Raw genomic sequence first — 27414 nt, 5'->3', positions numbered from 1 at the left:
GAGAACCAGTTCAGTGGGGTAATGATGGGAAGCACAACGCCAGTGTATAACGTTACGTTACGTTACAAGCACGTTTCCGATGCTTCTCCGGAGATGGCTTTGTAAGTGCTGCAGAATTGCAGGTTGCAGGAATTTGTTGTGCAGTTTGTCTTTGATCTTTCACCTGCATGCGTCCCTCGTGGCCAGACAGACTGCGAAATGTCGGACACGAACAGGTAACTTCCATTATTATTATCGTACAGTCTCGCAATGGTACATGTACATAAACTCAAATTTAATAAGCAACATATTGAAACTAACGACTAACGACCTACGACTCGTGTAACACTAAGGAACCTTTAACGTTAACATGTAACATTGTTAACGTTTTGGGCTTTGACTGGAGCCGCAACTGAACTTTGGCGTTTTGATATAGGAACCCTACATTCTGGTGTGCATGTTGTGTGTGTTTTCTCATTCGGCAGATTCGATGTCGATGTCGACTCCCGAGTCGCTACATTTGTGCACATCTGCATTGTGTCATGGCTTCAAATTTTCGTTCGGTCCCACATACTGTGATCTAAGCTGGCCCAGAGCTCCTATTCATTTCCTAGAACGGAGTAGAAGGAGGAATCTACAATTGTACATTTAACGCGCTGATGATCCATGCCCAACAAATGCACATTAATTAGGCTATACAGCATAGGGGATTTTTTTTTTCCTGAAGCCCTAAGGACAACAGGGCTAGACAAGTTTTGCATTGATCAATGTTGATCAAGCATGTTAGACAGTAACTGCACCACCAGCGACCCTAACTAGCGTCTACAGCAGACTACAGCTACGATTGTATACAGCTAACTACACAGCCCTGTTGCTGTACACAAGTGCAAGTCGTGACAGGGCTGTACCGACTGGAGGTAATGTAATCTTTAAATTCTGGGGCGCCGACACTATTCTGAATTTATTACACAATATTTGTTACTCAGATTATGTAAAATGAAAACTTTATCTAGAGTAAAACCCCTAATTTTCGGACGCTTAAGCATTTTTGCAATATTTTTTCAACTGAAATAATACATGTACTCTACAAAATTATATCTATAATAATGTATGTTAAATATATATCAACCTACTTTTTCCCAATATTGATTTTGTTAAATACATCATAAAATTTTACAGAATCCCCAAATATTATCACCTTGTCAATTCCCCAAAATTTGGACACGTGCGCAATATCAATACGCATACAAGGCCGCTGAAAAATGAGCGCGCGCCATGCTTTGTTGGCACAAGGTTGCATTGGCGACGTTGCGGCACCCATTCGTGTCCGAATTTTGGTGACTCTGCACTTACATTCAGTCCCTGTACATTTATTCACTGCATCGGCACATACGGAGATTTTGTTTTTCTTTTGTTTTTGAGGATACCATCACACTGAGCTTGCGATAAGCGAAAAATCTCGCAACAGAACGGTGTAATTTTTCGATTTTTAGCGCTTTTTTTGGCGACCCTGATTCTTTACACGGGACCTAATTGGCGTGCGCTTTGGAAAAGTTGTGGCGATTCTGCATTTTTTGACGGCAAAATTTTGGATTTGAGACAGGTTTTGAGAGGTGATTCAGGCACGTTCCTGTGGTGAACCAGTGTGCCAGTATGTGAAATGATGTGATATGGGTGTGTTGTGACAGTAGAATTTGCTGTCTTGTGACAGTAGAATTTGCTGTCTTGTGATAAGTGACAAGTGTCCGGATTTTGGAGGCTGGCCGAAAATTGGGGCTCTTACTCTATTTAGATTCCGTCTTTAGCTATCGATATTGACATACAGATCACAACTTACTGAAAAATGAAGCCTTTTTTAATTGTATACGCCGCAGAAATTGTAGAAATCGCAGAAATGATTCGAAATGTCGGCGCAGCACTGCAAAATGGTGGGCAAAGGGGGCACTGTCAACCGTGTGGGCGTACAAACTCTAGCAGCGCAATTTGCATCGTTCAAAGCTGGGAAAGATTTTTTTTTGAAGCGCCCAGCGATGATCACAGCATTCCGGGTTAAGATTGGACTTTTTGCTCAGTGTACAGTATGTTGTGTGAGGGCTCACTATGGACTGATATACCACGCTCATAGTCCAAGCATTTCAATTCATGTGAGTGATTCGCAAAATTTGTGATACAAATGTAGAAATTATCAGCAGTTTTGTTGTTGTGTGGCCGTGTTCGAGGGTCTTTAGTAGATTGGTGTATCACAGTCCGTCTGACGCCGTCTTCGCAGGGCGTCTGGTCAGTTTTCAAAACAGAATTAGAAATGACCATTAACCTAGCACCTTATGTTCGTGTTTGGTGATTGACCGCATATGACACACCTCCAATCTAAGCACCTTTTAGTTTTACGGAGCCTTTTGGAGGATATCTACTGTTCGGTAGTAGACCATCTATATAAGTATGGTAGGTGTTCAACATATCAACACTGTACACTGTAGCTGTACTGTACATTAAAACTGACACCCCTGTATTTAAAGCATTACATGTAAAGAACAAAATGTTTACATAACACTACACGCAGTGGTTTTCCATTCTTCATTAGGGATTTGAAAATGTCCAAGTACAGTATTACTGAAAAACCCAATTACAAACAAGAACAACAGCAAAACAATTGCCATGATACCATACAGTTTATAGAGTAAATACACGTTGGAAAAGCATTAAGTGAACTTCACATGTCTTTGCAATAGAGGGTACCTTGTAGGGGTGTACACTTGTAGGTTTCAAAGTACAGCACAACTGAAATGTAGAAGTTGGGAGTTGGGTCATTGGAGAGTGCTGAGACTTTGGCCTTTTCTGTGATTAGTCTGTAATTTTGTGTACAGGGAATGGGCAAATTCTGTACACAGGTCATACTTAAACCAGCAGTGTATTGCTGAGAATCTTTCTCAAATTATTTTTTCTCACCAACTCCTAGCCCCAAATATGACATGATTAAATGACAAGATTTCAGAGAATGTTAATGCATTTTGTGTTTGCTTGTTTTTACATTTGTACATGTATGTATTGTCATATTCCCCTATAAATCACCATGCATCTGAATAATATGAAGGATATTTCTTTACATCCATTTACTAAAATATGTTTCCTACATATTTGTATTGCATTATACCAGTGACAGTGAAAGCTCCAGCAATAGTGGGTCTTCCACACCATCTTCAACTTCTAGCAGTGGATCTAGCAGTGGATCCAGCTCACCCTCTCCCAAAAAAATGAGACGGGACAAGCCTCAACAACGTGGAAGAAGACAAGTGGAAGAAATAGATGATGGCAGCTCTAGCAATGAGAATAAATCTCCATCCCAGCCGAAGAGAAAGAGAAAGGACAGATTGCCCATGGGAAGTGAAGAGATTATTGAAAAGGGGATCAAGGAGGGGCGAAGAGACAAAGGAAAAGCACATCGTGATGAACAGGAAGTAGAAAAAATTGATGAGAGTGGCAGGGAGTCATCTCCACGTAGTAAAAAAAGACTTGAAGAGAGGGAAGACAGTGATAATAGGGAGTCATATAAAGAGGAAAGCATGCCAGAAAAAATGCATGCAAGGAGGAAAGTTATGGAAAAAAGTGACAAAACAGATCTTAACTATCACCACAAGTCAGAAGATGAGCTGTCTGTTGGTGCAGATGAAGATTCAGACTTTGAGACGTTCAAGGAAAGGTAAGTAGTCTCTAAAATTAACCATTTGGTTGATTCAAGGAGGTTTATTTAAAGAGAATGGAGTCACAACCATCTTATTTCCTTTGCTAGATATTCGATGCTGCCAGTCGAAAATATTTGAAGCATGTACCAAACTGGATCTGCTGTGCAGATAGACAATTGACTTGTGTCTCACTGCATAATCACCAGCCACTTTCTATAGAAGATATGTCTTTGTGATGGTAACTACCTTTTGCCATCCCTTCTTCTAAAAGATGGGTGATATATAATGGAAAAGGACACGGGGATGCGCGAATAGAAATTGGGCAAAAAATGGTGAAATAAAGATGAAAATTACTTGAAAAAGATGAAAATTACTAAATTTGATATATACAATTGATCAATGAGGAACTGACTTATAGATTATTCCATATCAGTTTTATTTGTTGAAATTAAATGGAAAAGTGATAAAACTGGATTTCCGGTGTGGGACAGTTTCCAATGCTTTCACATGATACAGCTCTGATTTACACTTTTGCACAAATTTCTGGACGGGATTGACTTTTGTTTTATATGCTTTATCATGAAGTGAAATATCATTTCGTTTGTTAAATAAACACGCAAATTATAGTCAGCATTATGTTTACGATAAAAATGAATCTTCAGATTGCTCAACAAGACGGCAGCATCGAACATCAATCATGAAAGGCACAAATGCACCTGTGGAATTCTTTTGTACATCAATAGAAAACTGACAACTGTTTGAATCATTACAGCCACTTGGAATTCCGGCTATGAAGCCTCCTTGGTTAATTCCATTTGGAGCATACATGTATATGATCATGTAGAATCAATTGTATCAATTTTGTATTATGATTGTTTGCCTTTGGGATATATGTGTAGGGAATGGAAGATTAACTAAGTGGATTTTGAGATATGATGAGGTTTCACAGTCAGATTCAATAGCCAAGATGTACCATTTCAAGCAACTGGTGTTTGCACACCTTTCCATTGCCAATACATTTGATTGGTATGAGGCATTCCCAAATTTTACTTAAAATCATCTTGTAATGTGGCAATGAAAAAGGAAAGTGGAACTGATCTTCCAGTAGTGTATTCTAGATAGTGTCAGGTGGTGTAGAAGGAAATACAAACATTACTGTTTATTTGAAACCTTACATGGCAATCAGTCCATGCTTTAAGCCTGTTTTTGTTCGATAGCCTTCAGTATACATGTACATTACGCAAAAGAAAATTGATGCATGTCAGATAATGCCATATCTGATACTTGTCTTTTGATTCTACCAAGCAGTACATCAGAGCCAAACAGCAAGCAGCAGCAAAAGAGAAGTCGCTTGCAGGAGGATGAGGGGGGCAGTGATGGCAGTGAAGATAGTGATGACTGGAGGCAGCACCGGGTCAAAAGCATTCTACAGAGTCAAGTGAAGCAGATGAAGGACAGTGAAGACTGGTGAGTGACAGATTTTTCCTATTTTGAAAGGAGCCATTCCCAGGGGCAGGGAAAATGGTATTCAAATGGTTTAACTGGCCCAGTTGAGGCCCAGGGGCAGCTCTAAAGGCCAATTCTGTGTGAATTTCAAACATCATCCTTTTCCTGATCCAAAGGATGAACAGCCAAATCTTGAAAGTCGTTTTATACCGGGAATGTAATTTAGAACGATAACAAGAAATTAATTTGGGACTTTTTTATGGGTGAAAAGAAGATTAAGGGTCGATCCTCAAGATCACTGGCCAAGATCAATGGACTTTGTTTAAAAAATAATAATAATAGTAAAGCCCACCGTTACAATTGCACTTACAGTGGTTGTGCAAGAAGGGGCAACATCCCTGTTGACTGCACTCTGCAGTTAGTTGTGGAATTGCTGTAGTTATTATGTAACTATGTCAGTGTACCTTCAAATCTTGTGTGAGAAGCACATCTCCACCTTGTGCCCATAAGCACCCTGCTCATTCCAAAACAGGTGATCTTGCTGAGGAAAATAAAACAAAACAAAACACAAGATTTGATGCTGGGTAGTGATATGAATGCATTTTTTTTTCCATTGCTAACAGTGAACATTTTATACATATTGAAAAAAAAAATCAGAAAAATTCATGCAGTTTTCGTCTTGTCTTTGTGTTGTATCTGACAGGATATTACTACAATTTATCATGATAAATAAATTTCATTGCAAATCTTGTACAAAGCTACTATCTTTATCTGACTTTCTAGGGATTATGTGTCAGATGGTGATGATGGAAAACCAAACAAGATGCAGAGCATGGTTGGTAGCAATATCATCCATGGTAGGCAAGACAAGGATGATCAAAAAAACAAAGACAACAAAGAGGCTGAGGAGGACAGATCAGAGGATGACACAGATGGGAAAAAGAGGAAGAGGAGGAGAAGAGAGGTAGACTCAAGGCAGAAGCAAAGAGATGAGGATGAACGAAGAGATGGGTATGGAGAACACAGACGAAGTGGTAGTAGAATGGATCGATCACATCAAAGGTGCAGTATAGCAGTCTTATTTTAGTGTCTACACTCTAGTATTCTCAGTGTCTGTCTGAATCTGCATTATTTCCTTGCTTTTTAGATGTTTCAGAACAAACATTTACAGAGCTTGCTTGAAACTTTTGATGTCATATGCTACTTTGTCCTGTTCATTGCACCAATACTTATGTTGTATTGGCAGCACTCATGCAAAAGCAACTGAATTCCTCATGGTAATTTCATTCATCCCTCCACCCCTGTAAAACAAGAAGAAGAAGAAGAAGAAAAAAAAAAAAGAACAATGCATACATTGTACACACCCCGTGAGCAGGCTAGCTCTACATGTCTCAAGTGCTTGACACTTGACATGTGTATTGAAGGGACATAATACAGTGTATACAAATCATGCATACAGATATATGGATCTGGGTAGTGGAAAGAGATAAATCATTACTTCATTGAAATTATGTTATTCACTGAAATACATAAATCAGTTGTAACAATAGGTTAACCGTATTGTAATTCAGCATTTGTTGTTTTCTCTTTTATCCTCATGTGTTCTGATGTCGATGGTTTCCATTCAAATCAAACAATAATTTTACACATGTCCAGCATGTTATCGAATCTTGGCAAAACATGTTATTTTCCAGCCCTTTGATGTAGCTAGGAATGTCCAGTGATGACATACACTGTAATTTGTTACCTAAGAAGATTATGGGGTGGGAGGTCAAATGTCTTGCTAGTCTTGCTAGCAGAATAGCAAGGAATGCTTAAAGGACAAGTTCACCTTCAGAGACATGTGGGTTGAGTGAATGCAGCAATATTAATAGAACACATCAATGAGAGTTTGAGGAAAATCGGACAATCCGTTCAAAAGTTATGAATTTTTTAGCTTCTGCTCAGTCACGACTGGATGAGAAGACTACTATGGCTTGTGATGTCATATGAGTACAACTATATAAAGAAAGTATAAAGAAAATTCAAGATATTCTCACTTTTCTCACATAATAAAACAACACTCGACTTCTCTCTTTCAGATGTCAGGGGGAATAATATTACCCCTAACATAAGTTAGTAACAAGTCAAAGAAATGTGCACTTTATTCAGAAAGCCAAGTTTTGTGAAATTCTCTTTTTATTTTCCTTGTATCGTTGTACGCATGTGACATCATACACTGTAATAGTCTTCTCCTCCAGCAGTGATTGCACAGATATTTTAAAAATTCATATCTTTTGAACGGATTGTCGGATTTTCCCCAAACTTTCACCGATGTGTTCTACTAATATTGTTGCCTTCACTCAATCCACATGTATATGAAGGTGAACTTGTCCTTTAAAATGCAAATCCACACAATATTCAATATGCCTCTAAATGGCTTTAAGAGATTAAGTAACAAAAGGTAAAGTAGAATGGTAGAAGTTTCATAAAAATTGAACCATTAAGGATAGATGACATGTACATTTGTATAGATATTGTATGGTAAGGAATAATGCATTGTTTATTGTTTCATATAGGGTCCTCTGTTGAGGTACAGTGTAGGTGCTGTACAATGTAGTCAAAAATATACCATCAAAGAAGCATGTCAAGGAGTTTGCATCAAGGTCGGCATGTTACTTGTGAATGCTGAGTAGTTGTTTTTTTTTCCTTCCATGATGCATAATCAGCCACTAGCCAATTTGAAACTAAGTAATTGAAGTGCTTCTGTATCTTTTGAACTTCCTTGGTTGTGATACAACAGAGCATATCACTGAAAATGAGCTGCAGATTGTTCTTAATTTTCATTTGGTCTCATGTTATATGTGTAATCTCTGGATTAGTGGTTTTACTGTGTACAGTATATTTTAAGATACTGCACGTTAGTTTTGGAAATACCGTCAGCAACAGAATTCAGAATTTTATTGTGTTTACATAGGAGGGAAGAGAGAGGTCGTCGTCAAAGCTCTCGATCACCAGATGACTACAGCAGGATGCACAACAAATACGAGGAGAGATTTCGTCAAAATCGCAGCTCCAGACAGGATAGGGGAAAAGGGGATGAAAAAGACATGGAGGAGGGATACGAGGATGCACGGAGGAGATTTAGAGAGAGAAGGTTTGCTGGACGTGATGCAGACAGAAGAGAGAAGAGAGTAGCAGAGAATGAAGAAGATGGCTGGAAATCAGGCAGAAGGTAAAGTGAAATCTGTTAGTACCATCATAAGGATCCTTTTTATAACATTGTTTTACTGTAAAAGTGGAAATTTTCGTGTGAGTAATTTCCCCCTCTTTGTTGGGTAAAATTAATTTTGCTTATTTTTAATGTCACAGAATCAAAGAGATAGAATGTTACTACATGTTGCAAGCAAAAATATTTGCACGTTTCTATTTTTGTGCCCTACTGTCATGTCACACGAAATGAGCACAAATTTCCACACTGCCAAAATTTTCGCTTTTACTCTACAGTGCACTCCCGTTATAATGAACACTATTATAACGAAGTAAAAATTTGGGTTGCAATGTCATCCACTCTATGTATTTCTATTGTTTATTTGTTCGGTTATAACGAAATTCTGATATAACGAAAGAAAACTGCCGGTCCCGAGGACTTCGTTATAACGGGAGTCCACTGTATTTGTAAAGCTGTGGCACTAATAACATAGAATAAAGCCATACAGTTAACAACAGCATATACTGTGAAGGGCACTATGGAGATTGCTTTGTCCTGAAAATAAATGAGGAATGCTTTGTCTTTGTGTAATATCCAATATACAGTATGAAGCTGCAGGGTTACCATTAGGCAGCCTACATATGTGATTTATTTATAGGGTCATGTTAGTGAAGGCAATGAATCATGAAGATATTCATCTCTCTTTTGAATTACCAAAATGAATTTGCCATATTGCATGAATAAATTATTCTGTGCTGATTTCAGTCGTACACTTGGACATCTGTGTAACTTTGTTGCAGGCGGGACCGAAGTGGAGATGAAGAAGAGAGCAAGGAGAATGCTCCACCACCTGTCAAGAAGAAGAAAGCAGAGCCAGACCCTATCCTGACCAAGACAGGTGGGGCCTACATCCCACCAGCCAAGCTTCGCATGATGCAAGCCCAGATTACAGATAAGACAAGGTAGTGCTGATGATCTAGTTGTAGTGATGTGTAGATTAAATATTTTTGTAAGCAACCCCTTTTTTCATAAGAATGCAGACTTCCAAAGTGCAGGTTCATCTTTGAAAGATTTTGCTATTTTATCAAAGGCATTTCTGATGGTATGACTGTCCAGAAACACACCATGATTACCACTTCTGTGTTTGATACTTGTATACCCCACATGGTTTCAGTGTACAATTAGAGTGTCTTTTGGTACAGTGTTATATTCTAGTTCTTCTCTCCAACATTCTGAGATAATTCAATAAAAAAAGAAAGATTCTTCCATGTCGGTCATGTACGTTGTAGAAAAATAAAATTCTTACAAAGTGTGTGGTTGGAGAGAGTGAAACTGTCCTCTTGTTCTATAATTCCATGAACAGAAATTTGTTTGATGGTTCAAAAGAATTGTTCTTTTGTGCTAGGTGATTCCACCTCATTCCTTTGTGCTGATGTATTACCTTTCATTCTGATCTCAGTGTTGCTTACCAGAGAATCTCCTGGGAAGCTCTGAAGAAGAGCATCAATGGTCTGGTGAACAAGGCTAATGTCTCCAATCTACCCATGATTGTGCAAGAAATGCTTCAGCTCAACATCGTTAGAGGACGGTAAGTCCAGCAAATATGATATTAATCCTGCAGTGATTTTGTTCAATAAAATGGAAAAGGTATTCCAGTTCCATGTGTCCATAGTATGCCTGTTGTATTCCAGATACCTAATGCTGAATGAAGTAGGTGTTCTTATCCATCAAAAAAAATTAAGATTGTTACAAGTCAGGTACAATGTTAGCAAATGAAAGAGTAACATATTGAAGTTTTTACTACACAGAGCTGTGGTTGTTTAAGACTGCACACGTAGGTGTGATATTCATCCATGGTACCTTTAATTTGATTTGCCATTTAAATCTGTCATGTTTCATCTCTTCTGTACTGTATAGAAAGTGATGATTGATTGCAGCTTCTGATATCAAATAACTTTTGTATTTGATTGTGTTGCACCGTGGCAGGCAAGCAGGCAAGCAGCAAACATTCTCCATCCTTGCAAGCACAGTTTGCAGCATCCCTGTATTTTCATAAAGGTTATGCCCCTTTGCAACACATTTAGCCCTTGCACTTGGTTCAAACTGATTCAGCTGGCAAAGTCAGCACAGCGGCCTGAATTGTTACTGAAAACATGTAAGTCACAGTATTTTCCAGTATTGTAGTCGCACTCGCTATTGTTTTCAAACTTGACATGCAGACAGCATGCCATCCCAGTTAGTATATTTGCATTTGATCCAACTTGATTACAATTATAATTCAAATTTCTGTGCAACATGACAGTTAGTTCCCCTCTTTTTTTCTCTACAGAGGCTGGCTTGCCAAGGCTGTCATAGAGGCACAAGCAGCATCCCTTACTTTCACACATGTCTATGCTGCACTAGTGGCCATCATCAACACAAAGGTTAGTCACTGTTTTAGTCATGAGATTGACATTTATAGTCAGTGTTGGGGAGAACTTGAAACAAAATTGGCACATTGGAACTACAAAAGAAGAGGCTGACATTACAATAATGTGATCATGTTCATTTTGTTCATTTTATAGAAGAGATTATATCTTCATGTTAAGCAAATGGAAGTACAAACTGTAAGACTGTAGCACAGTGTAGGATAGCAGAGTGTATGGCATAGAATGTCATCATTGGTATATTTTGTGTAGTTTAGAAAGACTTTCTGTCACAACTGAATAAGACTGACTTTTATGTGATGAGAAAAAATATGATGTACTCCTTTTTATGTGATCATATTTATTATTATATCATGACACTTTGGGATGTTGGATATTATTTTTTGAAGGTATTGAAAAGAAATGAAATTTCATTGAGGTTACAGTAGTTTAATCATTTCTCCTCCCAAGAATGAAAGATTACTTGCTGGGGTTTTTTTTCAAGTGATGTTTTTTTAAACTTTCATAATTTTCTGTTTCTGGACATGTATGATTGTAATTTGCGTGTTTTTGTGTATGTTTGTGTGCTTATTTGTATTATTTATGTGTGGCATGCCTCTCACAACAGTTTCCTCAAAATGGAGAACTTATCCTGAGAAGATCCATCATCAACTTCAAGAAAGGGTATCGGCGTAATGACAAGAAGCTCTGTCTGTCTTCCACAAGGTTCATTGCCCATCTTGTCAATCAGCAAGTGGTAAGTTGACTTTACTCACTCCAGGATGGCAGACAAAAACAAAAAAAAAAAAATGACTATTGCAAATACTCCACCTTGACATGTATTAAATAACGGTGATTCTACTAAAGGCATGATTCACATTGACTATCATCAAACTTTGATTCCATAATTTATAGTACTTTTACATGTATAATGATAATAATAATGAATATAATATTTTCATTAGCATCCATAAGTTTTTAGCATTCGCAACTTGCGAATCATTCATATGGGCGGAAATTACAAAAATTGCTCATATTTCTTAGATGGTCCCCCAAAGTGACCGGGGAATGATAAAAAACAACAACCCTATCCTTTCCAGACCAAGAATTTCCCCAGCCATATTACATTGCATTGAGATACTGTAGCCCTTAATAGGCCAAACAAGGTTTTTGTGGTAAGGCTGTGAATTGGGTGAAAAGGGGTGGCTCTTCATCCATGAAAATTTATGCATGTTAGCTTGATAACAGAAGACAAGGGGTGTGACAGTTTTAGCTCACCTGCACAGGGTTCAAGGGCGTTATTGCGATCAATCAACATCCGGCATGCTTCATCCATTGTGCATTGGTTGTTGTGCATCTTACATAAACTTTGTGCATTTTCAGCTTCTTCTTGAAAACCTCAGAGTGGTTTTTCACCAACCTAAGTAGATAGCACCCCTAAAGTGATGGAATCTCAAGAGGCTCCAAAGCCTCAAAATTAAGGAATCTTTAAAAAAAAAATCTTCAAAAAAGCATTTCTCTCGGGGGAATTTTGGTAACTGCTTAAAGCAGGTGGCTGCCAAGACAAGTTTGACTCTGTACTTGAAACAAAATTGGACGAACATTTGCTAGAATTCGAAGTAAAATTTAGTTTACACTGCTTGAATGGAAGTGCCTTTGGTGAACTTTGTCTCAGTACCGCTCATATCACTTGTTGTACCATATTTTGTCTGAACAGGCCCATGAGGTACTATCCCTAGAGATCCTGACTCTCCTTCTGGAACAAGCTACTGATGACAGCGTTGAGGTGGCTGTTGGTTTCCTCAAAGAAGTGGGACAAAAACTGACAGAATTATCTCCCAGGGGTATCCATGGTAAGACCAGTGGCAAGCTTCTTTTACAATGTAGAACTGCTAGAGTCCTTGGCAAGTGGAAACCATCATACCAGATTTTTGATGCTGTACATGATTTATTCTTTTATCTCTTTTTTTTTTGGGGGGGGGGGGTGATGGGAGAAATAATTTTGTCATTAAAGCTTTTGGATAATGTAACGTTTATCACAGTTCCATTGCTGGCAAGCTTGGTGCATGTGGATAGGTTTGAGAAGGGATGCGTGTGAGCCAGATCTATTGAATTGGCTTTTCCTTTGCTCAGGGAGCCATGATTGGTGCGCTTTGTCTGAGATTCTTTGCAGTGTACACTCTACAATTGTACAAATAATTGTACAAATAACTATGATAGTACACTAAGTTACAATAATGATGATAATACTGTATGCACATGCTTGCACACACACACACACACATTGATATAGTGATGTGCCCTTAAACATGGCCAGTATTTACAAAAAAAAAAAGAATTTATACTTTGCCTGGTGTTAAGTGTCTGATAACTATTAATGTATGACCTGACTGGTCTGTATCACTTCTATTTTCTTCAGCCATATTTGAGCGACTTCGTAACATCCTGCATGAAGCTAGCATTGAGACTAGGGTACAGTACATGGTGGAGGTTCTCTTTGCCAACAGAAAGGATGGTTTCAAGGATTTCCCCTCAGTTATGGAGGAGCTGGACCTTGTTGAGGAAGATGACCAGTACACCCACCTCCTCACCCTGGAGGATGACTACAATACTGAAGATGGACTGAGTAAGACATTTAGTTATTAGCCATGACATATCTTCCACTTTTTAAGACTCACTTATGTTGTTGGTTTGTAAAGTTTTGATCTGAATTCAAAGATTTTGTTTTTTCCAGTAAACTGTTTTAAGTGAAGATATTCTTAATTAGTGTGTCAATCGAATATTATTTTTTCTGGTGTTACATTCTACAAAGTCATCAGTCATCACAAATGGAGTGAGAAGTCAAAAAGATAAACACCCGTAATGTTTTTCGGATATCCTTGCGAAAGTATCTGTTATCAATATAATAATGATCCCCTATGAAAACATGTAAATAATTATGTACATATAACAATTCTTCTGTAAATATTGTAAATACATTATATTATAATCTATATCATTGAAAGGACTGGCCTCGACTAGCCTGCACGCTATTGCCAGTTCTTTTTTGCCAAACTATATCTTAACTATTAATTATTGTGACTTTGTTGACGATGTTTGTTTGGTAAATAAATTTCATTTCAAAATCTCATTTCAAGTATATATGTACAAATATTAGTTTTGTGAGACGAAGAGGGGGATCATCATGACCCCCTCTATGTTTCAAAATGCAAAAAGACCTTACAATGTCCATTCAGGGCTCTTGAGTCTTGTGTATGCTTTGGTTCCAAATTTGGGTTTGTGATGTTAGGTTATTTTTTTAAGATCGAATGTTCCTGAAAGTTTACATATTTCTTATTCATCTGTGAACTAAAGGCATACGTGAACATGGAGAATCCATATTTTGCTTTTATAGACAACTCTGTTCCACTAAGTTGTGCTATGATATGATAGAAATAAGTTATAGAAACCATCAGCTTTATAACAACAATAAAACACAAGAAAAATCATGTCTGTTATATGAGGCACAGTTCTGATTGTGTATGCAATAAATCAATTGAAGTGTATGAAATTTAGAGTTTTGTAGCATGATTTTACTGTGCACTAGAATCAGTTGTCATACCTTGATATCACCAAAAACCTATAAAGGTAAATTAACTGGAGAAATAAACACAAAATGTACAAAAATCATGAAAATTATCACATGAGCATAATTATTGAACCGTAGTTCAGGGTGTCATTTGTTTTGCAACTAATCTGAATATGTATTCTTGCAGTGCATGTCAGACACTATATGCATGCAAAGTGTGGTAGCGATCAGGGGGATCTTGGGTTACCCCGGTGCCCTCCCCCCCCCCCCCCCCCCCATTCTTTGTATGGTCAGTGTCAATTTATTTTTTGAATGCCACGCTAACAGGAGAAATGCTTCTTTCATTTTATGTCTTTTTGGTGTCATTTTTGTAGATGTTTTCAAGCATGACCCGGAGTATGTGGAGAATGAGGAAAAATACAAGGCCATTCGTAAAGAGATCCTGGATGAGGGAAGTGAGGACTCTGAGTCTGGCAGTGGAAGTGGTTCTAGTGAAGAGGAATCAGATGAAGAGGAGGCTGAAGGTAGGAATGAAGAAGAAGATTGATTTTCAGAAATATAAACAGATTTATGAGTTGGGTACAGGAAACATCATGCAAACTGATGAAACTCAAGATCTGCATAATTATGAATTTTGAGAAAAGTGCTTAGAAATCTTAATATTGTATACAGAGGCTCTTTAGCTCACCAGGGCCAAGGGCTTAAGAGAGCTGTGGGCGATCAGTTTTTGTCTGTTATCAGTCATTTGTCCCTTTTATCTTTGAATAGTAATGTCCATGTTTCATTGTTGAAACCATAACCAGATTTTAATCAAAGTTGGCAAGAATCTTTCTCTGGTGTTGGGGGCACAAAGTGGTCGTGGTAGCCCAATACTGTGTATTTCGTGGAACCAAGAGTCAACAAGTAGTACAGCCACATTACATCGTGTTTAGTTATTCTCAGAAGCAAAGAATGTAAAATGTTAATGACAGTAACAGCTAAATGTGTGTTTTGATGCCTTTATATTAAAGTGAATAATAACACATTGTGAATATATATAGGGCCTCTGAAAAGGTAATTTGAATGTAGTCAATGATATACCAGCAAGGGCCCCCGCTAATGCCCCTCTCTCACCCTGGCTCAATTCCGTTCTGTTTGTATGTTTGTGATATTATTATTATCTATTTGAAAGAAGATTTAAAGGGATGGATAGGAAGCAGCATTTCAGCTCTCACCGTTATCCTTCCCAGCCAAACCAGCACTGTCAGTGAGCAGCAAAGTACTCGGTCACCAACCAATATTACATATCAACCAAGTTGCCTCTGGAATTTCTATAATAAAAAAAAAGAATAAAAGAATTAAAAAAAATGAAAAAAATGAAAAACTAGAAATGTCGCTGCGGCGACTGGTATGCCTCCGCCATAATGCATGGTTCTCATAATAGGTCTATAGTACAATGTCTTGACAATGAGTGATGACAGTTTCACACAATTGGCAAGATATTAAAATGACAGGTTTGACACAAATGTGCTGAATGTTCACTTTCCTAGAACTAGGTTCAATTGGATGAATGATTAAAATGTCAGAGTGCAGGTATTTGGGGAACTGATGATTTTGACTTGACTTTTGACCCTTTTATAAGTTTACGCATAGAGTAATTTTCAAGGTATTGAGAAAAAGTATAATTTCAGTATCAAATGGTAAAATAGTATTATCTAAACCTGGCCTTTGACCTTTGACCTCACAGTTCCAAAGAGAATCACTGTTAGGTAGAATATGCATAAATATGTAAGTTTCATGATGATACCTTGAGTTACTTTCGAGATATGGAGGAAAAAGTGCAATTTAGCACTTTCACTTGACCTTTGACCTTTTGGCAAGAAACTTCCCACAGAATATATATTGGGTAATACATGCATACATCAAGTTTTAAAAAAGATCCTTCAGGCATTGCATAAATACATGTATAAGGAAAGTAGTGATATTTTGAGGAGTTGACCTTGACCTTTGACCCCTGACCTTTGACCCCCAACTTCCCTAGGTAATCACTGCCCATCGGTACATGCATATATACTAAGTTCCATGAAGATACCTTGAACCATTTGCAAAATAAGAGAAAAACATGAAATTTCAACCTTTTTTTCACAAAAATAACCTGTGACCTTTGACCTTTGACCCCGTGACCCTAAAATCCAAACAAAGTATTATCCCCCCAGGATATACCCTCATACCAAGTTTGATGTAAAACCACCACACGGTTCTTGAGATATCGACAAAAACAAAACGGGACGGACGGACGGGCGTACGGACGGACGGACGGACGTACGTACGGACGGACGGATGGACGGACGACGCGAAAACATAATGCCTCCAGCCACTTCGTTGGCGGAGGCATAAAAATAAAAATCACATGCTTATCCATTAGTCCAGAAACCTGTTAGCAGAATTGATATTGTTCCATGGCTACAGAAACTCTTAAAATATCATTTTCATTCATGAACACAATTCATACGGACATCTTCATATGGACATCATCTGAATCCAGTTGGAGGAAAATAATGTAATCTAGGGCATTGTCCTTGAAATCTTCCTGTTTATTTTTTTTTCTTTTCATGTCCTGTAAAACAGAGCAAGAGAAAGTAGATATTCAAGATAACACAGAGACCAACCTAATAGCCTTGAGACGGACCATCTACCTTACTATCCAGTCGAGTCTGGACTTTGAAGAGTGTGCCCACAAGATGCTGAGAATGGATTTCAAACCAGGCCAGGAGGTGAGTCTCGTGTATCTTCTCATAATTTACCCATTTCAACTTTCTGTTTTTGAATGATTTCATATTAGGCATAATTTAGAGGCCCTTCAAAGTTCTGTACAATTTGGAGGCATCCAAGCCAACTGAAGTCAAACCTTAGGAGAAATTCATTTTATCCATGTATCAATTGCTTATGGACCCATGAAAATATGAAAACAAATATTGATGTTGCAAAGGCATTGATTCCAAAGTCATAAATAGAGTATACAACATTATAATCAGTCTAAATAAATTGCAGGACTGGACTAGTTTGCTTCTATTCCAAATTCGCATCAACATGATTATAAACTTCTTCTTTGTTAGTGCGATTCAAACTCCCTGGACATAAAAAATTAATTACAAAAAGACTGCCCAGTGAAATTAAACTAAATGGGTACAAGTTTTAAACTTTGTCTTTTGCAATTCTACCTTACATTTATTAAGATGAATGTATTGGTAGTAAAGGCCATATTCTTAATTAACACATTTTCTCAGAAAAAAAAAAAGAAGTACATTCTCAGGAGACAAAACAGAAAAAAAAGAAAAATCAAATTGAAATCAGTTTAAAGGGATGGTGCAGTATTGGTGGAGATGAGAATTGGGCTTTTCACTTTTTGCGAGATATCAAGAAAACACTTATGATATAGTACAGAACATACCATTTTAAGAGGAATTCAAAGTTTATTTGATGAAAATCGGGTTTTGAATTACTGAAACATCCAAAAACAAAGTAAAACAAAGCGATCGTAATAAAGTGTGGGTCCCGCACTGTATAAGAATCGCTCTTTTTTGGATATCTCAGCCATTTCAAAACCAATTTTCATCAAATAAACGTTGAATTCCTCATAGAATTACATGCTCTTTCATATTTCATAAGAGGTTTCTCATTATTTCACCAAAAAATGTTGGAAACCTGAAATTAGGCCTCAACCAAAGCTGTACAATCCCTTTAAACTTCATGTAAGGCTACCATCAAAAAGAGAGTGAATGATCATAATTATCTTGATAAAATCATGTGTTCAAGGCCAGGGGTTGAAGATCAGTGTCCAATTCTGATATTGCTCTGATTTTGCAAGTGATATAAAACACCAAAAATGTTAAGCCCCCGTTCCACTATCACGATTTGGACCCCGATCTGTCCCGATCTAGCAGATCGGAAGAGAGCGGCAAAAGCGTACGGGGATCGGAAGCATCGTAGCAGCAGCGTGTGGAGGTCGGGGTTGGAGCGGGCAGTTTTTCAGATCGGGAAGAAATTTTGAACCGGTTCAAAATTTCTTCCCGATCTCCCCGATCAAAATTGACATATTTTTAATCGTATGGCAAGCGGGGAGAGCGTAGTGACAGCGTAAACGCAGCGGGGAGAGCGTAATGATGGCGTAAACGCAGCGGGATGAGCGTAACAAGGTCTTTCTGAGCGTAGTAACATCGGCACAAGAACGGGAAGTAATTTTAGCTGTAATTTTCGAAGAAGAAGAAGAGATGAAGAAAAAGAAGAGAAGAAAGCAGCGAAGCAGCTACCCAAAAGGCGAAGAAAGAGAGACTGCACGTGATGCTGAAAGAGGAGGAAGAGGACATAGCAGAATTTTGAAGAATATGAAATCATCTACAACTGGAGGAAGACGGACTATAAAAGCAAGGACATCAAGAAAAATCCTTTGAAAAATCACACGTCTTTGTTTATACAATGCATTACTGCAAAAGAACCGTGAGTTGAGGAGGCTCTTAAAGTTCAAGTTCAAGTTGATTTATTTCACTTCCAAGAAAGAAATTATAAAAAAATACAAAGAAACGCTCATATACACAGACGTCATGAAACCAGTACCACAATGCGATGAACAGAATAACATTGTAAAAGAGATACAGGAAATGGAGGGGACTGCTAAAAAGCAGAGCTTGTAGTATTAGAATGCAGTCCCCTCATAGAGAAAAATATATAATTGCAAAAAACAACAACAAATTTCCCTAAGCGGTAGCAAAAAAAAAAAATACAGACAGAGTAATACACACATACATGCACACATACGGACGCACATTAACAAACACATGGCGGCTCTCTTGTAAGGAAAAAATTGATGAGAGGATAGAAAGATATAGTAGTGAAGAAGGTAGTAAGTCCGAGGTGGACAAGGAGGGGGGGAGGGAGAGGAGAGGGAAATGGTGGGTCACAACCAGGGCACTGGAGCCACAGAAGCACGGGCTCGCTGATGAAGAAAGAGTAGTGAGAATAACGAAGCAACAACAACTTTGAAAATCAAAAGTAAAAAAAGAAGAATGAATCTTCGAGGTCCACAGTATATTTCTTCGGTTCTGCATGCTAATAAGTTGACTGACTGCTGACCCACAGTCGAATCGGGGTACATCGGGGCACATCGGGCACTTTTCAGCTCTCTGAACGGGGTAACAGCGTGATAAGATCGTATAGAGCGTTCAGAGCGTAGATACAGCGTGCATTGATCGGATAACATCGGCAACATCGCACTAACAGCGTAGCTACATCATTCTAAAGCGTACCGGCAGCGGCAGAGATCGCAATGTCTAATTCCCGATCATCGTAGTAAGAGCGTAGCAAGCACTTGGTAGTCGTAACTGCAGCGTACTTAGAGCGTTCTAACATCGTACTGTGTCCAGATCGGCTCAGGTTTTACCCGATCCTTCCCGACCTGAGAAAATTGTCAAATCGTAGCGAGAACGGCATAGTGGAACGGGGGCTTTATTGTGCTAGATACAAAGGTTAAAGATGTCAACGAATTTTAGCATTTCAGTCTTCTTGTGCCAAACGGGAGAATGGACTTTAGGTGTTCAATGAAGGAAAGTACCCAACAAACAGGTGAAACAGATCAATTCAGGAGACAAATGAGAAGCTTGGAGCATTCACCAATGTTATGATGATGATGATGATGAAACAGCATTTATATAGTGTCATTTTTCTGTAGAAACATTCACAGGATCTGGGCTCCGAGGATGTGGCACACATAATTCACAGTGATGTCAGATTTTTTTTTTTTTTTTGGTATTATGCTTGTCTTTTTTTGACATAGTTCTAATCCTCAAGAATATGATAACAATGAGAGTACACTTACATTACATTTTAGGGATTATCAGAATGTAGAAGATAATCAGTATGGTGGTGTGATTAAAAGGATAATAAGAGGACTGATTTTTACTTTTTAATCACAGAAAGAGGTGTGTCTGATGATTCTTGACTGCTGTGCTCAACAGAGGACATATGAGAAGTTTTTTGGATTACTAGGGCAGGTAGGTGGTCTCAGATCTAAACTGTGAAAGAAATAAAATACATATTTCATGAAGCTTAATTGTGAGCAGTAAATCAAGCCTCAATATAGAGAAGTAATGTTTGAATAGAAAATAAGTCTATTTCATGGTTTGGAATTGCGTGTTAAATGGACAATTTCATCATTAAATGAATATATCAGCTGACTCTTGAAGGTTTATATCAAATTCAGCTCAATATTTATTGACAAGTAATGATGAACATTATTTAAATGCTTGAATTCTAGATTCATTTTGAGTCATGTACCTTTCTATTATAATAGTACATGTGTTATACATGTTTAAAATTGTATGCATACACATAGTATGAAGTGTATATATTTATTATTTCCTGATAAATGTTTGTGCCTTTCTAGCAGGATATATACTGTTTCGATCAATCCCCTCACCCTTGTTATCTCTATGAAGGCATACCCTTAGCTTATTCCAGCCCAGGGGAATGGGCACGAAGTATTTACTTCATAATGAGACATAATTGGCATTGTTCTCTCATTTTACAGCGATTTTGTCAGCTGAAACGGGAATATGTCCAGCAGTATGAAGCCATCTTTGCAGAACAGTATGAGACCTGTCATCGACTGGATACCAACAAGCTAAGGAATGTGGCGAAATTCTTTTCACACATTCTATACACAGATGCCATCTCTTGGACGGTAAATATTACATCCTCATTATTTCGGATGTGTGTGGAAAGTCACAAAAAATATTATCAGATTGACTGGTTTCTTTAAGAAATGCTGCTGTCACATATTATTTCATGGAAATAATTGCAACGGTATTATGTTTGCTTATATGAATTAAATGCCACAGTTTTTTATTGTTACATATGATCTCTTGCACCTCTCTTGTGTGTGGAGTGTGTCAGATGTAACCAATGCTTTACAGTCACCATCAACATGCTGTAACATGATTACGCATGCACATACATGTACACTGATGCATGCATCCAAGGCGCGACGTTTCATGACTTTTTTCTTTCGAGTCTCCTGCATCTTTTGACACCAAATTTGCGATGCCCGGGCACGCGGTTCTGAAGTTACGCATAAATACGTACATGCATGTCAGACCAAAAATTGCTCAAAAACATAGATTCGTGTACAATTTCAATGCAAACTGTGCTTACAGGCAAATTACATAAAAGCGTGATCATGTGAGGGTTTTATTGATTAGAATCAATTAATAACATATTTTCTTGTTCGGAGTAATGTCGCAGACAAATTTCATAGAAAAAACAGTGAAAAACATACATAAGAAATTTAAAAAACAATAAAATACTTAAGAAATTTTTTCTGATGGTACAATTTTTTCTCTTGCATTTGCTAAGGACACTAAAAAGAATATTTACACAAAAAATGTGCCTGTTTTGAACTTTATTAAGTGATTTATACCAAATTGTCTGATTTCATGCATCATTATACATAAATTAGCATAATCATTATGCACAATTTAGCATAATTTAGCGTAAATGATAATTTCTTTAAAAATTAACTTTATGGTACTTTAGATTACATCATAGGCAATGTGTGTGCCGATTTTCGTCGCTATCGTGCGGTCGACGGCCGAGATCTGGAGGGGGGGTGGGCCTGGAGGCCCCCCCCCCCGCTCTGTCATCTATCTAAATAGCCCGGCCTAGTTAGCCTGAGGCGCGACATTTCATGACGTTTCATGACTTTTTTCTTTCGAGTCTCCTGCATCTTTTGACACCAAATTTGCGATGCCCGGGCACGCGGTTCCAAAGTTACGCATAAATACGTACATGCATGTCAGACCAAAAATTGCTCAAAAACGTAGATTTGTGTACACTTTCAATGCAAACTGTGCATACAGGCAAAATTTATACCAAATTGTCTGATTTCATGCATCATTATACATAAATAAGCATAATCATTATGCATAAATTAGCATAATTTAGCATAAAGTGATCATTTCTTTTAAAATTAACTTTATGGTACTTTATGGTACAATGTGTGTGCCAATTTTCGTCGCGATCGCGCGGTCGACGACCGAGATCTGGAGGGGGGGGCCCTGGGAGGCCCCCCCCTGCTTTGTCATCTACCTAAATAGCCCGGCCTAGTTAGGGTTCATGCACTTCATACTTCTTCATCAGAAGTTCCACATATTTCAGACTTTTTTGGGCCAGTACTGTCACACCTCTGTAATCTACTTTGTATTCCTCGTCTCCAAGCAATGACACCAGTTAATTTGGCTTTCTTAGAATGGATAGCATTCATTTCTCAATCAGTCGCTATGATTTTCTGTTGTGATATTATCCACATGTGAACTAGTCATATGTGTGTACATTTGACCAAAAAAATAAGGCCTGTGAAATATATGTAGTAAACAGTGCTTGATACAGTGATCCTATAAAGCAGTTAATTGAAGCTATTGTTAGGATGGTGGAAGGATTAAGAGCTGATGGTAAAGGCAAGGATCCTGCTTTAGATGATGACTGTGATTAACAATTGGATGTTATTGATGATGATAGTTTCATAGATTCTGATAGATACCAATGTACAACACATTGAGACAATTTTTATGCACATTATATCAGGTATGACAGCAACCTGTTCGCATCCTTTTCCTCCAGGTGATGGCTAACATTTGTGTCAATGAAGATGACACGACATCTTCAAGCCGCATCTTCATCAAAATCCTCTTTCAGGAGCTGTCAGAGTACATGGGACTACCAAAGCTGAATGAACGACTAAAGGACCCGTAAGCGCCACTGGCAAATCTTCACGTGATATATTTATGACACGAATTACAAATTGACATTGATGTTTCATAGTATTGTATGTTCCCAGTCCCCTCCCCCCCCCCCTTTTTTTTTCCATCCTATCTCAAATGACTTTATTTGACTGCAGTTTGCATTATTTTCCTACTGTGGAGATTTGAACCTGTTCCTTACAGGAACCTGGTTTGCCAGGTTCCCATAGCGTCAACTCATCTACAGCAACCTGGTATACCAGGTTCCTGAAATGTAGACAAAGAGTTTCTGCATTGGTGGCCTTTATTCATGTTTATTTTTGCCATACTGATTAGAAAAATGACTTTGATCAAAAGATTAGCATCTCTTCATCCATATTTATTTTTTCTATATCAAAACTGTATATAATTTTGTGTAATTTACCTTTTACCAACATAGTAGTATGCTATTTTGAAGATGTATGTCGCCACCAAAGCTGATCTCACTAGATTTTGACTTTCACTGACCAGTTTCTGGTGCCCTTATAGTGTATAACTAAAGAGTTTGCAAGTCCATCAGCGCACACTCTATTCATACCTCATGTTTGATTGGTGTTTTCCATCATTTGATGGCACATGCAGTAGACTGTGGAAAAGTGCATTGCCACTGTCTGTCAATGGGCAAAAAGAATCTTGTTTGGGGGCATTGAAAGCTCCTGGAGAATTGCGGGAGGAACTGGTTAAATACATGCACAGTGATATTTTTGTATGGTAATTTGATTTGATTTGGAAATTCAAATGATATCCTTTCAACAGAACTCTTCAGCCATTCTTTGAAGGACTCCTACCAAGAGACAACCCAGCTCACACCAGATTTGCCATCAACTTCTTCACTACTATCGGCCTTGGTGGACTTACGTACGTTTTGCTTCCATTTGTTTCCTTCGTGTGGATTTTTGTTCCCTTTCTCTTTCAAACTCTGTGTGTAGCCTTATGTCCTGATTGCTTTTCCTCATTTAACCACTCTTTTATGTATTGAGCTAGTCTGTATCATCTTTTCTTCTTTTGTCATATCAAGGTCATCTGAGCCAAGAGCTCAAGTAAACTACAGGGTGTATAAAAAAAAAGTTACACTTTTTAAAAAAATTGTCTAAATTCCATTTCAAAATAGTTGAAAGATTTTTTCGTATTAGTGGATGCCCAATAGTCTAATCTATCAAGTGCAATCAACAAAACAAATTGAGAAATTGAGAAATTGAGATAATGAGACACCTCTTATGAAATATGAAAGAGCATGTAATTCTGTGAGGAATTCAACGTTCATTTGATGAAAATTGGTTTTGAAATGACTGAGATATCCCAAAAAGAGCGATTCTAATAAAGTGTGGGACCCACACTTTATTACGATCGCTTTGTTTTACTTTGTTTTTGGATGTTTCAGTCATTCGAAACCTGATTTTCATCAAATAAACTTTGAATTCCTCTTAAAATGGTATGCTCTGTACTATATCATGAGTGTTTTCTTGGTATCTTGCAAAAAGATAAAAGCCCAATTCTCATCTCCACCAATACTGTACCCTCCCTTTAATGCATGGTCATATATAAATGTAAATGAAGGCTCGATACTTCTGACAAATGATTATTAAAATTGAATTCACAAAAATGTGCAGGCATCCCAATAAATTGCACAATTTTTCTACATAAAAAGAATCTTCAAAGGCGTAATTGTGGATTTGCTTCTGATCAGACTATGCAATGACTCATTTACCCCACTTACAGTGATGAACTCAGGGATCATCTAAAAAACTTTCAGCGCCAAATCATGCAGCAACAACAGCCATTGCTAGCCAGCGACAGTGATGATAGTGATGACAGCAGCGATAGTGACTCGGAGGAAAAGGAAAGCAGCAGTGAAGAGAGTAATGAAGAAGAGGAAAGGAAGAAGAGAAAGAGGAATGAAAGAAAGATATCGGAGAAGAAAAGGAAGAAGAAGAGAAGAGATTCTTCCAGTAGTGATCAAGAGGATTCATCAGAAGAAGAAAGCCAAGAAGAAAGCTCCTGTAAGTAAATATGTATCCTCGACTACTCGACTAACAATGTGTTTAAGAAAATAAAAAGTAATATATGCTTTCATTAAATAAACTGCAAGAACACTCTTATAAAGATTTCCAGCAAAGTAACTTACTCAGGCTTATTGCTTTCACCAGTGGAAAGCCTGTTCACAATGACTGGAAATGACATGACTAAATATTGAACTTTAAAGAACAAGTCCCTTTTATGATTATATTTAAAAAGAATATATTCCTGGCACAATTGCGGATGATTCTGTCAAGTAAAGGAGCATACCAAATAAACTTGTTGCTGCAAAGTTTCAGTCTTGAACTTACACTTCTGATAATGGATGGTAGATGCCAAAATGAAAGTGAAATACAAAATGTCAGTTGACTTCTGAAATATTTTGACCACCAGTCAAAAAAAAAGTCTGTATGGCAAACGCAGGAAGGTCCTTTGATAATTCTGAACAATATTTTCCCAACCACAGTGCAATTTCATTGTAGAATTTCAAACTTGAGGCAAACCATTTTTTCCTCAGTTGTTTGTCAGCTGTATCATATTTATTGTAATATTCTGGTCATATATGTTTCAGGATTATGAGTAAATACAGACCATCTGTTAGTATAGCAAATTCTTGTTGGGAAGCATTCATGTGTAACATAGTTTGAATTTTTTGTTTTATGTTTTAGATACCAGCGAAGATGACAGCAGTAAGAGGAGAAGAAGGAAGGAAAAAACAAAGGCAGGGCGAGGTTCAAAGGACTCCAAACATCAGGGGAGCAAAAGTCAAAAGAGAAGTGAAAAACTGCCCAGGGAGCAGCAGCAAGCAAAGAGGAATCCACGTAGACATAGGGAAGAAGAAGACAGTGGAAGTCCAGATAGTGATGTTGAAGAACGAGTTCAAGAAAAGTTAACAAGAGGAAGAGATCAGAGAAGACAAAGAGACAGAAGAGAAGACATGGATGGAAGGGATGAGAGGCAGCAGTGGAAGGACACTGAAAGGGAGAGAAGATCACATTATGATCAGAGCTGGAGAAAGGAAGACAGCAGTGATTATGGCAGAAGAGATCATCGGCAGAAAGGTAGAACCAATGTTGATCAGAGAAATGAAGATGACTACACTGAGGAAAAGAAAAATAGTGATGCACGTAAGGACAGAGACAGACGTGCAAAAAGACAAAGTTATGATAGTCATGAAGATTTAATGATGAGATCGAGAGACAAGATGAGGAGAGAGGATGAGAGGGAAGAAAGGTCTTCTAGAAAGAGGGGCAGGGATGTAGAGAGAGAACAAGATATGAAGAGAAGAGAAAAAGGCTTCAGAGAAGGAGATCGAAACAGGTATGAAGAAGATGACAACCAGCAGGAAAGAGATGCAGAAAAACGAAGGAACAGAGATAGGGAGTACAGACAGAAGGAAAGTCATGATAGAAGGAGCAGAGAGGAGGAATCACGGAAAAGGGGAAGAAGGAATGAAGAATATAGTGAAGATGATGTAAGGGTGGAAAAAGAGAGGATGAGACGAAGGAGAGTGAATGATCATGAAGAGACAAGGAGAGAGCAAGAGAGTCGGAGTGATAGTGATGCTGCAGATTACAGGACAGACGAGTATAGGAGCAGAAAAAGGAGAGACAGTGGTGATGCCCAAAAGGACCGTAAAAATATGAGGGGGAGAGAGAAAGATAACGAAGCATATAAAAGATCTGAAAGAGACAGAGATGAGAGCATCAGGGGCAGGAGAGTAGACCGAGATCAGTTAGAGAGACAGAAATCTGATGAGCGTAGGTATCAGAAGAAAAGGGATGAAGAGAGGGAGAGAAGGGAGGAGATTAGAAGGCAAGCACAGCGAGGAGGGAGGGCCAACCAGAAAGATTCTGGTAGTGAAAGTGAAGATGAGTCTGGTAGTAGTGAGGATACTAGCAGTGAAGATGAAGAAAGGAGGAATAAGAAACAGCGGGAAATGAGACAAAAGAAGGAACTACACAGACACAGAGAAACCCGTCAAGATAGCAGTGATGAGACAAACTCCAGTAGTAGCAGTGAGGATGACAGTGAGAGTGAAGAGAGTGTGAGGGAACAGAAATCCAATAGTAGATCTCAACTGAAAAGAAATAGGAAGGAAAGATCAGAAAGCAGCAGTAGTGACGATAGTGAAAGTGAAGATAGCAGCAGTTAGGATGATGTATGAGATATAATGTATGCAGTATGCTGTGAAAACAAATACAGAGATTGGTCAACCAGAAATTAAAAGTGGTGATGGGATGAATTCAAAGCAAATAATAAGAAAGAAATAGAAAGTGAGACATTGCAATTATGAAGAAGATGTAAACCTGTTGAAGACGAG

General features: G+C 38.1%; 1 protein-coding gene across 1 annotated transcript; it reads left to right on the top strand.

The window, feature by feature from the left end:
- Positions 1–91: 91 nt before the first annotated feature.
- LOC139715288 (uncharacterized) lies at positions 92–27325 on the top strand. The gene is made up of 19 exons (XM_071626866.1): positions 92–215; positions 3134–3676; positions 4968–5126; positions 5889–6167; positions 8062–8319; positions 9096–9257; positions 9755–9883; positions 10625–10718; positions 11329–11457; positions 12418–12553; positions 13120–13326; positions 14643–14792; positions 16876–17021; positions 20217–20294; positions 20831–20983; positions 22918–23045; positions 23832–23933; positions 24795–25075; positions 25760–27325. Exons 1-19 carry the CDS (start codon positions 199–201, stop codon positions 27244–27246), a joined length of 4638 nt encoding a protein of 1545 aa, XP_071482967.1. The 5' UTR covers positions 92–198; the 3' UTR covers positions 27247–27325.
- The last annotated feature ends 89 nt before the right edge of the window (positions 27326–27414 follow it).

The sequence above is a fragment of the Diadema antillarum genome, unplaced genomic scaffold, assembly GCF_040938485.1.
Source record: "Diadema antillarum isolate AM-2024a unplaced genomic scaffold, OU_Dant_1.0 seq00003224_RagTag, whole genome shotgun sequence".
NCBI classification, from domain to species: Eukaryota; Metazoa; Echinodermata; class Echinoidea; order Diadematoida; family Diadematidae; genus Diadema; species Diadema antillarum.
Note: the sequence above shows the minus strand (reverse complement) of the source record. Positions and strands in the feature narration are given on the sequence as shown.

What these genes read in the sequence shown, in the direction of transcription:
- LOC139715288 (XM_071626866.1), top strand. An exon ending in ATCTCCCAGGGGTATCCATG is followed by an intron (nt 12,554 to 13,119) that starts GTAAGACCAGTG and finishes TATTTTCTTCAG; the next exon opens with CCATATTTGAGCGACTTCGT. An exon ending in CAATACTGAAGATGGACTGA is followed by an intron (nt 13,327 to 14,642) that starts GTAAGACATTTA and finishes TCATTTTTGTAG; the next exon opens with ATGTTTTCAAGCATGACCCG.